Here is a 15,792-nt window from a genome sequence, read left to right as displayed (position 1 = left end):
CCCTGCCATATGGCACAGGGATTTGGTGGTGTTAAAAGAGGTTGAAAAGTCTAGTAATGTCACCATGAGATTTTGGTGAAGGGAGGGGTTGCCTTCCCTCCATGGCTTGAGTCATTGCTAGCACATATTCTGCATGGCACAATCTGTAAGGGCATCCAGCATAAGGAAATGATCAATGAGCTTTTCTGACCACTTTGCCATCTGAGATAAAGCTTGCATGCCCTTACCATTTATGAAATGGCTCCTGGATGTTGAGAGAGCTCCTGAAACATTATGGTCAAGTTGCAGCTGGTCCTTTGCTAGTGAACAAGTGTGGAAGAGGTCATCGGGGGTCCTCATGACCCTGTCCCTTGTGCTGGCACAGTTCAAGAATAAGAGGCAGTGTTAGTATTGCCAGATGCTCCAAAAGAGGTATGGGCATGGCCCAACTTTTTCTACAATGGCTGATGGACTCAAGGGAATTTGCACACGGTACTCCTCAAAAAGTTGTAGGAGCAGCCTATTAGAACACTGTGGTGGAGGGCACAGTGGTGCATAAGAGTTACAGGGCTCCTCTGCGTCTGCTATTTACAAACTTGCTCACCAAAGAGTCTCATGTAAGGTCTTTATTGTAAGTCTGAGTTGCACTGGTCATTGTAATCTTTGCAAAATGTACATGCAGATAATATGTAAGGAGATTATATATATATATATATAGGAAATTATGTTCTTAAATCCTTGAAGTTAAAGGCAGGTCACCCAGAGGTTCCACCAGACAGGAGGAAGGAGACACTTATATATTATGTGTATAGTATGTATCAAAGGGTACATCTACACTACAGCGGGGAGTTGATTTAAGATACGCAAATTCAGCTACGTGAATAGCGTAGCTGAATTCGACGTATTGCAGCCGACTTACCCCGTTGTGAGGACGGCGGCAAAATCGACTTCTGCCGCTTTTTGTCGGCGGCGCTTACTACCACCTCCGCTGGTGGAGTTAGAGCGCCGATTTGGGGATCGATTGTCGCGTCCCAACGGGACGCGATAAATCAATCCCCGAGAGGTCGATTTCTACCCGCTGATTCAGGCGGGTAGTATAGACCAGACCTTAGAGTGGAAGTCTATTTGCATACTGAGTCAAATGCAAATGAAGAGATTGCGGGACTCCATGAGAATAAATTAACAGGAAGAGGAAAGAGGTGACCAGCCAGGACGGGAGGAGGACAGTTTATAGGTGAAGAACAAAGAACTGATCTAATATAGCTAGGGAGGTGCAGAGCAATGCCTTGGCTTCCTTCTTCTGGGGAGACAAGCTGCCAGTGGGCTTGGTTTTATGAAAGGATGGTCTCAGCCATCTTGTTAAAAACATTATGAGATGGCCTTTGTGTAAGCAGTATTTTATTAGACAAAAGGGCATCTTGTTAGATAAGTTTAGATTCTAGAGTGCATGTTATGATTTTGTTTTATATGTAACCATTTGTTTCCAGTATTTCTACTTGCTATCATTAGTATCCCTGAACTTTGTTCAATAAACTTATTCTTGTTTTTGCTATAAACAAATTAAGTGCTGTGTGTTAAGCGGAGCTCTGTCCTTTGGTGTAACTGGTAAGCTGTGGTGTACTGTTCCTTTGGGAACAGAGGATCTGGAAATTCTGAGTATCTAGTGCAACAGGGGCTGGGCACTTTAGGGAGACACTCAGAGAACTCAGGTGTTGGAGTGTGCCAATTGCTTAACTGCAGCGCTGCCTGGGCAGTGTTTGTGTTGCTTCTAGCTGATATAGTCAGGGAGCTGATCCCTGGCATGCAGACAAGGCTTCCTCATGCCAAGGGCAAGTGGTAGTGAGGTGCCTCTCAGTCCTGAGTATCCCTGGAAAGCATCACACACAAACACACATGCGCACACATCCCCCTGCTAACAAAAATACTCTGCCTGTTCTCAGGAACTACCAGTAGTACAGTGGCTCTTCTACTGTCTTCCCCCCGGAGCACAGCTCTGACTCAAAGACAGCCACAATCGAACTCTATTTTGCCACACCCAAAGTGGATTTCGGTTGATAGGAGGTTAATGTTGCTTAGGTCCTCCTTTTGTAGCTGTTACGTGTACAAAGTCCTCACTGAAGTCAACAAGAGTTCAATGTGTGTAACAGCTATAGGAACGGGCTCTACTTCCTGTAATATCTTGTATTATTTTTCCAGAATAGCAAACGTGTAAGACACATGCTTCACTGTTTCTTGTTACAAGCCTGCAGTTCTTTTTCTTGAGATGATAACCTCTAGAATTGTTACTTATTTAATACAGTTCAAGATTTAAACATTCTTGCAATGAAAATAAATACATACTACTACTACTATCCAGCTGTTATGGCTCTTTTCATTAGTAGATCACAAAGTGCTTTACAAAGGAAGGAAGTATCATTATCCTCATTTTACAGTAAATTTTCAGTTCTTCTGAGAGGGACCTTCTTTGTGTTATAAATAATATACTAACCAGGTGGTTTTGGCTTCTGTGAAGAATTTAGAGGCATGTTTTAAATTAATTACTACAGTTTTCAGTACACAAGCCAGGAGAACATTTGGCCTATTACCAAAAAAAAAAAAAAATCTGTGTAACTAGCAGGACTCTGGTATGATAATATAGGCACTATACAAATAGAAAATGAATGGGAAGGTGGGAGTGTACTAATGAGAGTAAAGATATGAGGTGGCTAATTTAATATGCTGAGGTGTTGACACAAGGATGGTTGTGATCAGATTAAAAAGCTTTGTAAGGGAGCATTATGTGGATGAAAGAAGTCTTTTATCATGTTTGTGGAGCTTAATGAGAGAGACTGACACCCTCCTCACTTTAGAATTTCAAGTAATCCGTATGGATTTAGTTTCATCTTGAAATTGCACTGTCTCTTCTAATCTTTTATTGTATTCTGCGATCTGTAGGTACAATTAACACAGCACTTTTCTGGGGGTTTTTTTGTTTTTTTTTTGTTTTTTTTTTAAATCAGGAGAGAATCTTGCTCAGATCATCTTTGGAATTTAATGAGACTACAATCAGGACATGAAAAACCTTGAGAACTACTATTAACAGTTGAAACTATCTTACAGAATAGATAAAAGTTATGCTGTATGGTATGCAGAGTTTGATTGTGGGTTTGTAAGTTGTTTGGTGAGGTTTGAGTGGATCAGGTTTTTGAAAAGCCTGGGAAGCATGTGTAAAACTGTATGATAGGACATGTAAAAATGTATTGTTGTATATGTGTTCCTAGAGAAGGAAATGGAAGGAGTGAATTAGGGTAGATTTCAATATGAAGAGAGAGTGATATTTTCTTGGGAATATATGAGATACAGTAGAATCTCAGAGTTACAAACTGACCAGTCAACCGCACACCTCATTTGGAACTGGAAGTATACAATCAGGCAGCAGCAGAGATGACAAAAAACAAACATATACAGTACTGTGTTGAACATAAATGATTAAAAAAAATAAAGGGAAAGCAGCATTTTTCTTCTGCATAGTAAAGGTTCAAAGCTGTATTAAGTCAATGTTCAGTTGTCAACTTTTGAAAGAACAACCATGACGTTTTGTTCAGCATTACAAACATTTCAGAGTTATGAATAGCCTCCATTCCCGAGGTGTTCATAACTCTGAGGTTCTACCGTAACAGCACAAGGCCTGGTATGCATAGTTCTGTATGCATTTATTTATACATAATTATACTTTTCCTTCAGACTGTCTCACAGAACACCTGCTTTAAAAATTTGCTGTGATCATGCAATGAGTTAAATGGAGGTTTTCTTCACATCTTAATGCAGTAAGAGAGAGATCATTTGATTCTATATGGTTGTCTCTGCTGGTAAAAAAGACGAAATAATACCAACTGCTCCATTGCAGAGAGCCTGAAAGGGGCATGTATGGAACCTCACAAACTATTATTGCTTGGACAATGGAGAGTTTTTCTTTGCATTTCCCCATCGTAAATGATTATCCAAGGAAAGTGTATGCTGTGGAGGGACAGAAAGACAATTTCTACCTGAAGGCCTATTTACATCAAGGGGAGCAAAGTTAGGCCAATGCTGAGCCCTCTTTACAATCCCATCGTACACATGCTGTGCCTTAAGATTGACATTTTTTTGAGGCAGGACCTATAAAACACAACAAGCATATTGTCTCAGGGTATGTCTACACTACTAGCGCTACAGCGGCACAACCACTGTAGTGTAGTGTAGACACTACAGTGACAATGTGTTTTTCCATTCTTGTAGTAAATGCACCCCTGCAAGAGGGGATAGCTAGGTCAACAGAAGATTTCTTCCATCACTCTAGCAGCATCTACAGTGGGAGTTCGGTCGATCCAACTACATCACACAGTGGGAGACATTTTTCACAGCCCTGAGTGATGTAACTAGGTCAACCTGGGTTTTAGGTGTAGACCAGGTCTCAGTAATGTAAAGTATAAATCGTTTAAAAAATATAAAGTACTGCACATTAAGATCAAGATCAGTCCATATTAGGCAATAATGGACAGGGTTTTATCCCAGCAGTGTCTGGGTTCATTCTGGGACTCCTATTTTACAGATGGGAAGCTGAGGCACAGAGAGGCTCAGTCACACATGATGACCCTGGTGGAGTAGAGAACTGAACCCAGGTCTCTCACATCCCCGTCTCTGGATCAGAGACCGATAATACCTTTCTCAAATTATTGCTCCCCTTGGCTAATTGTATTGAATTAACTTCCCATAACTTTTAACTTTCTTTTTTGCTACAAAACTATTCTAATGTCTTCTGTAGATTTTTGCTTTGGTATTGTTCACTTCCATTTACATCTGTAGTATTCCACTGGCCCATTTCTGCACTCCTTGAACACTGAAATGCCCACTGATGTCAATGAGAGTTTTGGAAGCAAAAGGAATGCAGGATTAGTAAAATGCTACCATCTACATCTAGGGTTATAAAACTTGACAGGAATAGACTAATCTCAGAGTTTATTTGAAGAACCCACACAGAAAAGTTTAAGCACCACCTCATGAAATTTCATTTGATGTCAAATTGTTTGTTTAGCTCTTGGATGCAGTAGTCTCCACCTCCTCTCAAAAATCCATTTAGCCCCTGTAGAAAATGTATAACACACAGAGATGACAACAAAATACTATCACTTCTACCACAGAGTCTTTGTATTTCTATTATTCTCTAATATCAAGGATTCACTTTTCAGAACCAGAAGGATTTCCATTTGGATTAGAACTTTTTATGATTTGACACTTTACTTTTTTTTTTTTTACCTCTGAAAATCTAAAGAGATTCTTAACCACAGGTCTGGAATTGTTAAAAAAATACAAAAGGATCTCAAATCACCGTGGACTTATATATATATATCTTTTCAAATATGTCATAAATTAAAGGGCTGGGTAGGAGGTATTTCATATATAACATTTCCTCTTGGAACTATATTATATTACTTGTAAAACAGGGCAAAAGGATGTTGTGTTTTGAATTCTGATACATTTTGTTAATTACTTCTAATTATTACCTGAATAAGGAATTCAGAACACCAATGTCTATTGTAAGAAATCATCAAATGCTAAACAGGTTTTCTACATTTAGTTGAATAAAGAAATGAGCACAGCTTCCTTTTTAAACTTTAACAATATTTCGCTGGCTGACTCTCCTGAGGATGATGACAATTGGACTGCAAGGTTTACCCAGCCTGGATGGCAAACAGCCCTTTGGGCTATCACTTATTCTTTCATAGTTACTGCATCAATTATTGGCAATGTGATTGTCAGCTGGATTATTGTAGCACACAAGAATGAGGACTGTTACCAATTATTTTATTGTTAATTTGGCTCTTTCTGATCTACTTATAGCTGCTTTCAATACACTTTTCAATTTTATTTATGCCAGCCTCAACGTCTGGTATTTTGGCAAGGAATTCTGCAGGTTTCAGAACTTTTTTCCTATAACTGCAATGTTTGTGAGTATTTATTCTATGACTGCGATTGCTGCTGACAGGTAAAAGATGCAATGGAAAGGTAAATAAGAAAATTAAAGATAAAGGAAGATTATTTTATTGCAAGACTTTGATTATGGAACAGTTTCACAACTGGCCACTTCAGTGGTTTATTAACAAAAAAGGATTAATATCTACATATTTACTGAGGGATTGGATGGTTTAGGAGATTGGTAATGGGATATAGACCCTTTCACCTCTAGGTCACTGATCTGACTCAAACCTGGGTTAATGTAATGAATGAAAGTGGCTTGTACAGTATTTCTGAGTTTTGCTTTGTTTGAAATATTAAATATCACAGGAGGTTCCTAAATCTTCATGTAAATATAAATACTTTTTTCACCCCAGAAAGACCCATCATTTGTTTGGAGGTGGAATTTATATGATCTCTTACTAAAAATGTCATAATCCACAATGCTATTTCTGAATCAAGATGCAACTACAAAGAAAAGGCAAAGAAATGTACTTCAGATACAAGACTTAGCATCCACAAATGGTTAGGATTTATTATTCAAGAACAAAACTTAGATTATATTCATTGTGATTTTGAATGTCTCTGATAAGTAAGAGGCAATTTAATATTTTCAAAATGCTCCATTAGATTTGCAAAATTTATTTCACAACAAGAGCAACTTGCAAGGTTTGGGTACATTTATGGTCCACATGCTAAATGAGTTAACATTTTTCTTTACTAGGAAGTAGTCTAAATTCAATTGAAGTTATTTTTCATTGTCTGTAAGAAAGGAAAAGGAGTGAAAGCGGGCTAAACTGACTCCCAAACTCTCCAGTTCCTTCCAGGCCTTCTCCAGACCTATTTGATCTTCTCCTTGATCAATCTTCTCCCCAATCTCCTCCATTCTCCACCAGGCACTAGAAACACCTTTAATCTTTCCCCTCCTACCTTCTCTGAGTCTCCGATCTTCCACAAGTCTTCTCACGGAAGTGACTCAGAATCCACAGTTCAGGAAATATCTGGGTTTCACTGATTCTTCTCAATGGAACTGCGATGTCTGACAGAATTTTTCCGCCTATCAAAGAAGGGCAACATATAAGTCTCCTGCCAACTGTCTCTGTCAGAAACACTGTTTATCTGCAAGGGTAAGACATGCTTCCCTCTGGAATCCTTCCAAAGGCATTATTTAATTAATCACCAGGAGCTGCTTTTATAGCAGCTTCTGCTGTTAGCAGTCCTGTTCAGAAGTGAGAGTAACTGTTGTGACACACTCAGTCCCTGCCAACCTCGTGATAGAAAAATCAAGTTCAGGATAAACAGATTTGCTTGCATAATATCCTGCAAAATAAGTCATTATGCCCTTGCAGAACATTAGACATGCAATGTATGCTGAAAATTATACTTGAAAATAGAAACATGTCCTGATTAAGAGTTACCAAATTTTAACACAGAATGGTGCTGTTGATAATTAGCCCATAGTTAGTACAAATAGAAGTAAATATGATTTAAGAGGGAACAGTATTTTGATTTTAGAATTCAGATACAGGTTGCTTTTCTGGCTTTAAATCAAAGATTTTTGATAACTCTTATGTACATCCTTAGAACTTGTCAAAGAACATTTAATAAAATCCATTCCACCTCAGCCCATTCTGATCTGTATCTACTTTTCCTCCTTAGGGATTCTTGGTAAAAATATCTACAAAGCTAAAACCTTTTTAGTCATATGGTAAGGTTCAAAAACAAAACTTGGCAGCTCTGCCTAACCATGTTTAGCTATCCTTTACTTGACCTTAAATAGATCCTGACACTGTCGCCTGGAAACTGAAAGATTCTGTTTCCGTTTATTGTTATATGTTAATATCTGCTCAAGCTCAGTTGTCTCCCCTCAATGAAACACACGAATTTAAAACAGTTCATCCTAAAGGAGCAAGCTAAAAGTGGCATGTCTAAAAGTCACTTACCGCACTTTTAGTCATTACTATGGGGGAAGACGCCAGTCATTTTGCCTGTGTCACAATGATTAGCATTGAGCTGTTTCTTTCTTGCCAGCCAAAGGATCTGCTAATATTTCCAGCTGCACTGTATATTATAATACCTGTAGAACCTGCACAGTATCGCTAATGCAGACAAGCTACACGTAGGCCTCCAGGCAGAGGTGTATGAGTAGCTGGAGATTCAAATTCCAGATAACAAGCCCCTCCAGGCTCCCTTGAAAAAGTTCATAAGCACATAATGTTCATACTATAGTTTGTGCCATTGATCCAGTTGTTTTGTCTAAGTAGGGAGGAAGTCACATCGAGTGGGGCATGATGGAAGCCTGTAGGGAGTGAGGGAAGAGAAAGAGAAGGGAAGCTCAGGGACATAGCAAGGAGGGAGGGAGAAAAAATCTCTGGATTTGGATGAGTGTCCAAACTTGTTGGTGCTTATCTAAAACCATCATCTCTCTAATCTGCTCTGCATTGCTGTAATACCTTCCTTAGCTCCAACACTTGGTTCAATTTCAATTCCTCATTGACAGCTCAGTCAGTGCCATAGTTGACAGTTATATTTCAGAGTTGCTTTTCATCATGAGAAATGGAATAGAACACAGATAGATTCATAAACTTCTGTAAGCAAACACTTAGGGGATTGTTTACTGTTTGACTCTTTCCTGGCCAGGTTCTAACAAAGTATAACTTAATATACTGTAGACTAAAGAAACAAAGTATCACAGGAATTGTACATTTCTTCTCGCTAAATAAGGCTGACAGATATGCAATACTTATGGTGCTTGTGTTCATGTATTCTTTATCATGTCTATATTATATGAAGACCTGGACAGAATTCTCTTCAATAGCCACAGTCTTCCTTTGCTATGAAAACAAGGAAGTAATTGGAGTTTTCCACTGTAGCTGGACTTTGAAACAACCATGATAAAGAATAAGGCAGATATGAATAATCGATTATATAGTCTCTAGGATACAACTGCATTTTTTACACAGAGAAGTTAAAAACAAGGCATTGCTCTTCCAAGTAATTTTACAGTCAGCTAGATACTGGACATGATTGTTCTGAACAGGTGTGGGAGAAAAGGATACAACTGCATTTTTTACACAGAGAAATTAAAAACAAGGCATTGCTCTTCCAAGTAATTTTACAGTCAGCTAGATACCAGACATGATTGTTCTGAACAGGTGTGGGAGAAAAGGATCAACACTATACCACTTAAACTGCTAACACAAGTGCTAGAGTGGTTACAGAAAGAGGAGGAGGGTGACACAAGGAGTTTCCAATGCTAAAATCAACAATTCAGATCCATGGCAAATGACTTGCAAGACCACGATCTGCGGTTGAGAATAAAATAGGAGGCTTTGGTGGAGACCCTGCTTTAATTTAACCTTCCCCTGATAGCGGGAAATAGATTCCATGCAACAAAGCAGTATGTAACTCAAAGCTTTAATAGGAATAATATATATACACATCTGCTACTGAAAATATTAATGCAATTCATGCTACCAAGATTCAGACTGAATACATATCACAGTTTCAGTACTTTTTTCTGGCTTCAGTGAGAGACAGCTGCAACGATGTAGCAAATCATTCTTGTGGACTGAGCTGGCTTTGCAATTATTCAGCTGGGCCTAACATCAGTTCCACAACAGCAGCACATTCAGCTGTCTTCGTTATTTAAGGTGGACTGTGTTCATTCATGTACAATCGTTTGTGTTAGTCTTTGCAGAAAGTTTAATTTATCTTAGTTCATTCAAGCTTTCCAAATTAGTAAATTATAACATACAGCGAGGAAGCAGTAATTAAGATTAGAAGGAAGAAGGATCACTGCAAACCTATTATGCATGTACTCTTACACAAAAGGATTGCTCTCTCTCTCTATGAATGTTATTGTACTAACTAAGACCCTGTTGATACAAGGTATAAGAAGTTTCACACACAATAGTGCATTCCCTTGGGATAAACTAGCAGTGATTTTTATAAAATATTTTAATTTTTCCTTCCAGTGGAAGATACTAAACCAAACCAAACCAAAACTAACAAACAAAAAAATCCTGCACCAACTGAAATATGTAGTTTTGGTTATTTATTGATAAATGATTTGGGATATTTTTGCCCTCATTATAATTTTTGACTAGTTTATTGGTACAACAATAAAAATGATGTTACCCCATTTTTCTCCTAGGTACATGGCTATAATTTATCCCTTTAAGCCCAAACTTTCTGCTGTGAGCACCAAAGTAATGAAAGGAATAATATGGTTGGTGGCTTTTGGACTTGCCTTCCCACAGTGCTTTTATGCTGAGATCATGATTGATAATGGAATGACTAAATGTATTGTTGCCTGGCCAGATGGTGTTGGACGGAAGCATCAGCTCACGTAAGAACTCCTCAATTGTATAAAATAGAAATGAGAACTCTATGCAGCATCACCTGAAAGTTTACTGAACATTTTTATAATTTCAGTACCCTTGGTTACAAGAGCTATAAACAATGAGGAAGTAATATCCTTCTGACTCCATGAGGCGAAGGGGAGGACAACTGTAACCTTAAGCACCCCTTGTAGCCAGAAATAAAACAGCATTGCAACCTAGGAGAAGGTTATTCATCTCCTTGATCAGAGAATTTGTACTGTAACCCAGCTAATGTTGCAGAGGGAGACAATCAAGGGGATGGAAATGGGGGTTATATTGTGTGAATGTGATAAGAGAAAACTGAATGTAAAGTCTGATAAATAGACAATAAATCTTGGTTCCAGTGAATCCCCTGCACCCCCTACTTCAGGCAGGAAGAACCCAAGTATTTTTATAATCTGAGGACCATATAATTAGCTAAACATGTAATCTACTTTGATGTAGCAAATAAGTACATAATGTCATCATTCTGAGAAGACACACATATGTAGCCTTTTGTGGTTAATGCCAGAAGCGTGTGGCAAAGGCTTCATGCATAATCCTCCTTTTACAGAATTTATCTGAAAATGACATCTGCTGTAACTGAGTAAATCAGTTGTTCCCTCCCTATAAATGGTGGTTGCTTAAAATAATCATACCAAGCATAACATTTATATTTTCCTTACATGAGATGAAACTTGGGGGATAACATTAGATAGTGTTCTCATATACAATCGAAGCAGATGCTATTGGTTTTGGTAGTAGCGACAGCTGGTAGCCTGCTTTGACAATTGGTTTAAGTATTTATTTTTGTGTTTATAAATCAAAAAACAATATATATAATAATCTAAGTTTGAATGCCATTCACTTATCAAAACTTTACAAAGAAATATTCCTGGTTATCTTTCTTAAAAATCCAGCCACACTTGCTTCCAATACATTGAAATTTGAAGTACTTAATCCAACAAAATTCCCATTGACTTCAACAGGAGTTTGCAGGATTAAGAACCTCAGAATTCAGCCCAGTGTCCTTGTGTACTGGAAGGTACTTTATGATTTTATAGCATTTTGATTTTATATCTTCCATAATTTGTGGCTAACTTTTTTATAGCCACAAATGCTATAAATCCCTCTGTCATGACCCAAGTAAGGCAGTGAACCCTGAACAAGATGACATGAAATCTAAGTCACTGTTAAAAAGATAAATAATGTTGTCCTTAAAAAGAGCCAAGACTTCAGTTCAAGGAAAGATCTCTGGAACATGAAAGAAATGCATTTTTACAGTTTGTGGAAGTTCCTTCCATCTGCATTGAGGCTTTAAAGTGAAATTCTGTTCTCAGATGCAGGTGCACAGCTCCCATTGAAATTAATGGAAACCATGCAACAACCACACATCCACGGCAAGTATTTGACACTTGGACAAAAGCTCTTTGAGACACACATTAAATGTGAAGATGTATCTGTTTTTCTTTTTCAGGTATCAAATCATAGTGATTGCCTTGATTTACCTGCTGCCTTTAATAGTGATGTTTGTCGCATATAGCATTATAGGAATTACTCTTTGGAGTAGTACAGTCCCCGGAGACCACACTAATAGGATCTATTATCACTGTCAAGTTACTGCCAAAAAAAGATTAGAAGTGAAACTTAATAATTATCTTTTATCTTGCCAGTGGTTCTGACATATTAAGGATGTATGAAAAAGTGGCAAAATATTTTAGAAGGAGGGTGTGACGTTCCCCTCTGGTGTTATCTGCTAGGTCACTCCAATCCTTGACTCTGGGAGCCAGCCTTACCCTGCTCTGCTGTGAGAAGCCCCACTCCTGGGCTGTTCACACACAGCCTCTGGCATGTAAGCTGCTCCTTGGATTTGCAACTGAATGACACTAGCCAATATCTTTGGTCCCAGACACAACCCTAGGAACCTCCATTTTGCAGAGTCCAGTTATGCCTGCTGGATGCTGCAAGCTCATATGAGTTCGTCAATTTAACAAAGAAAATAATATGTACCAGGCTTGTTATCCCAAAGGGAGTTTCTGACATGTTTCAAACCAAATGCACTGCTCCAGGTAGAATAAACGAACAGTTTTATTAACTATAAAGATAGATTTTAAGTGATTATAAGTCAAAACATAAGTCAGATTTGGTCAAATGAAATAAAAGCAAAATGTATTCTAAGCTGATCTTGATTGTAATGTCCTTACAAACTTAGATGCTTCTCACCACAGGCTGGCTGGTTGCTCTTCAGCCAGGCTCTCCCCTTTGATCAGCGCTTCAGTCGCTTGGTGTGGTGTCTGTAGATGTAGGTGGAAGAGAGAGGAAGAGCATGGCAAATGTCTCTACCTTTTATCATGTCCTTTCTTCCCTCTTGGCTTTGCCCTTCCCACCCTTCAGAGTCAGGTGAGCATTACCTCATCGCAGTCCCAAACTGACCAAAGGAAGGGGGGTGACTCCCTCCAGAGTCTAACAGATCCTTTTGTTGCTGCCTAGGCCAGCATCCTTTGTTCCTGTGAGGCTGAGCTGGGTTTGTCCCATACCTGCCCTGATGAGGTGTGAACTGCCCCTCTGCTCCTGGAGAGTTTTTGCCTGCGCTTGCTTTAAGCCATGAGGGTACATTTTCAGCCTCATAACCATATACATGAAATTATATACAATTACTATAACATTACTGTAACAATTACTATAACAATCATGCTCAGTGCATCATGAACCTTCCGAAGACACCCAACATGACAAACTTTTCATTGGATACCACACAATCATTTTATAAAGATGAACATGGGGGTGTAGGGTGTTCCCCCGAGATACAGAGTGTCACAGAGGGGGTGAGGTGCTCTTTTCACAGACCTCCTAACGAGTGTGAAATGCAATTATTTGTCATAAGACAGTCTCTACAAGAGAGAACTTCCAATCAGGAGAATGTACTGATTTGCCCAAGGCTACATTGAGTGGAGGAGGTAGCGTCCAATGGATTCATGCTTCAAGGAATAGATCTATGTATGCTGCAGATAGGAAGAAATTTCTCTTCCCATTATACACCACCACCAGTTCAACTGATGGTCTCATTACCTACCTTTCCCTAATAATTCCAATTTGACTGTAAACAATTCCGATGGAGCAGGCTACCTTCATATGCTAAAATGTATTAATGCAAAGAAACATATAAAATCTACAGTCACTATATGCCCTTGCACTTTCTGCGCTCAGAACTCCTATCAGCATCAATAGTGTAGGAGTTCTTCTCATTGATCTAAGGCATAATAAGTTCCCTAATATATGATAAAAATATGCACTGACTTAATAATTCAGGAGGAAGAACAGTATTGTTTTAAATCAGTTAAACATGAAACTTCAGATAATTGCACAGAGACAATGAAGTAAAATATTCCTTTTATTTTTCTAGTTTGTGAGAACCATAGTCATTGTTGTGATAACTTTTGCTGTCTGTTGGTTACCTTATCACCTCTACTTCATCCTGGGGAGCTTCAGGGAAGACATCTATCAGCAAAAGTATATTCAGCAAGTATATCTTGCAGTCTTTCTGCTTGCTATGAGTTCTTCGATGTACAATCCAGTTATTTACTGCTACCTTCACCAAAGGTTAGTAGCAAAAATATATATATATATATATATATATATATATATATATCCCACCATCCTATAGACAACTGGCTAAATTCTCTAGCTGTGAATGGGAGGAATTCTATTGAACTCGATGGAGCTGTGCCCATTTAGACCCACAGAGAATTTAGTCTGTTGTTCTCTGAACGCGCTTTGCATGTTACTAGCCATTTTAAATCAGCTTTAAAACGTTTTGCTCTCGGGAAAGTTCAGAAAGTTACTATGTGATCAAGTGATCAGAACTTGCATCCACTTCCGTGGTGCAGGATCATTCCATAATAGAGTAACAAAAGGCATTTGTATTATCTGCCTCTTGTTTGCCTACCTGATGCAGTAACACCTGACATTGGTGTGTCTAGCTATGGGCTGCCTACAGCATAAATCACAAACAATTAATTCTATAACAAAGCTCTTCACGTTTAAAATTAATTATTAGTTTCTTCTGACTAGCAAAAAAAGAAAGCAGGCAAGGGCACAGAAGCAATAGTCATCCTGATTGCTTATTCAGGTATCCACGTAAGCAGGCTTGCAAAATAAAGACCTAATGAATTAATAACAACTCTTCTTTATTCAAAGCAGCTCCTCTAATGTACTATCTCTAACTGGAATTTTCTTAATACAGCTCACGGTCATTTAGCATTTATTAAGAGTGACTATATTAAACACACAACGGACCTACATGAACATCCCATCTATAAATGTCAGAATGAAAAACTAGCTAACAAGTACAATCTTGCCACAGCCCAAACTTGTAGGGGTTTTTAGGGGCTTCTGTGTCGGGTGGAGCACTCACTTTTAGGCTCTGATAGTGCATTGCGTAAAATAGAAAGAGACTTCATCACTGCCTCATACTGCTTTGTCCATCTGAGCAGTGAAAGTGTCTCTCTGTTTTTATGCATTCAATCCCCCAACTGCCAAATTCTTCCCTCAGACAAGTGCACAGGGCTCTCATTGACTTCAATGGAAGCCTTTCATATCCCCATGCTCATTCAAGGGTGGAACACACCCCATCTCCCTCTCTCTCTCTCTCTTTGCAGTTAGCATGATCATTGTAGCATTTAATCTCTTTTTTGTATTTGTGCACGTTTGCAGGTTTCGTTCTGGCTTCAGATTAGCTTTCCAATGGCGCCCATGTATAAAAGCAACGGAGGGAGACAAACAAACTTATTTACCCATCAACTTCACAGCTGATCTGCAACCAGCCAGCCAAACAAAGCTAATTGAAAAACAGACACACTGAAATGAGAAACAGAAGACATCATTAACCTGCATGCATTTAACACTTGGATTTTTATTTTGATGCTCTGGAATATTGTTCAAAATATAGTCTCTAAAAGATAGTGTCTGTGATTTTTGAAGCCTGGGATCGATTCTTAATTGATTATTTTGTACCATGCTGTGCCAGATGCCATCAACATTGAAAATAGGATAAGAGTAGTCGGTATTTATCGGTTTCAGAGGTGGACTTTTTCAGCCAACCCTTTCCTCCTCCTCCTCACCAAAAAATGCAGGTTTGAGTCAATCAAAACATATCAGAAATTTATGTGGCTTTTGTCAAATTGTTTGAGCTGAAACAATCAAAAAAATATGTTGGAAATGTCTAAATAGGTTGTTTCAGCAATAGTGAAACAGAGGGGATTTAGGCATCAGTCACAAAATGGAGATGATGGCAGGGGCAATGGGACCCTTATACTCACTAGTTAGGGCACTCACCTGGGATGTGGGAGATCCCATGTTTGAATCCCAGCTTTAGAGAAGGGATTTCAACCCAGGTCTCTCCCACCAACATGTGAGTAGCTACCAGGCTATACAATCATTCTCTTGTGTTCTCTCACTCTCTCTCTCTGGCTAGTCA

At 38.7% G+C, this 15,792-nt stretch overlaps 1 protein-coding gene across 1 annotated transcript; it reads left to right on the top strand.

Moving 5' to 3' along the window:
* The first annotated feature begins 5,587 nt into the window (after window positions 1-5,587).
* Window positions 5,588-15,277, top strand: TACR2 (tachykinin receptor 2). The gene is given in 6 exon segments (XM_054035615.1): window positions 5,588-5,775; window positions 5,777-5,983; window positions 10,109-10,303; window positions 11,794-11,956; window positions 13,720-13,916; window positions 15,030-15,277. Coding segments are annotated over 6 exon segments (1,098 nt in total). The 3' UTR covers window positions 15,178-15,277.
* Window positions 15,278-15,792: the final 515 nt, after the last annotated feature.

Source organism: Malaclemys terrapin, chromosome 7, assembly GCF_027887155.1.
Source record: "Malaclemys terrapin pileata isolate rMalTer1 chromosome 7, rMalTer1.hap1, whole genome shotgun sequence".
Classification (NCBI taxonomy): Eukaryota; Metazoa; Chordata; order Testudines; family Emydidae; genus Malaclemys; species Malaclemys terrapin.
Note: the sequence above shows the minus strand (reverse complement) of the source record. Positions and strands in the feature narration are given on the sequence as shown.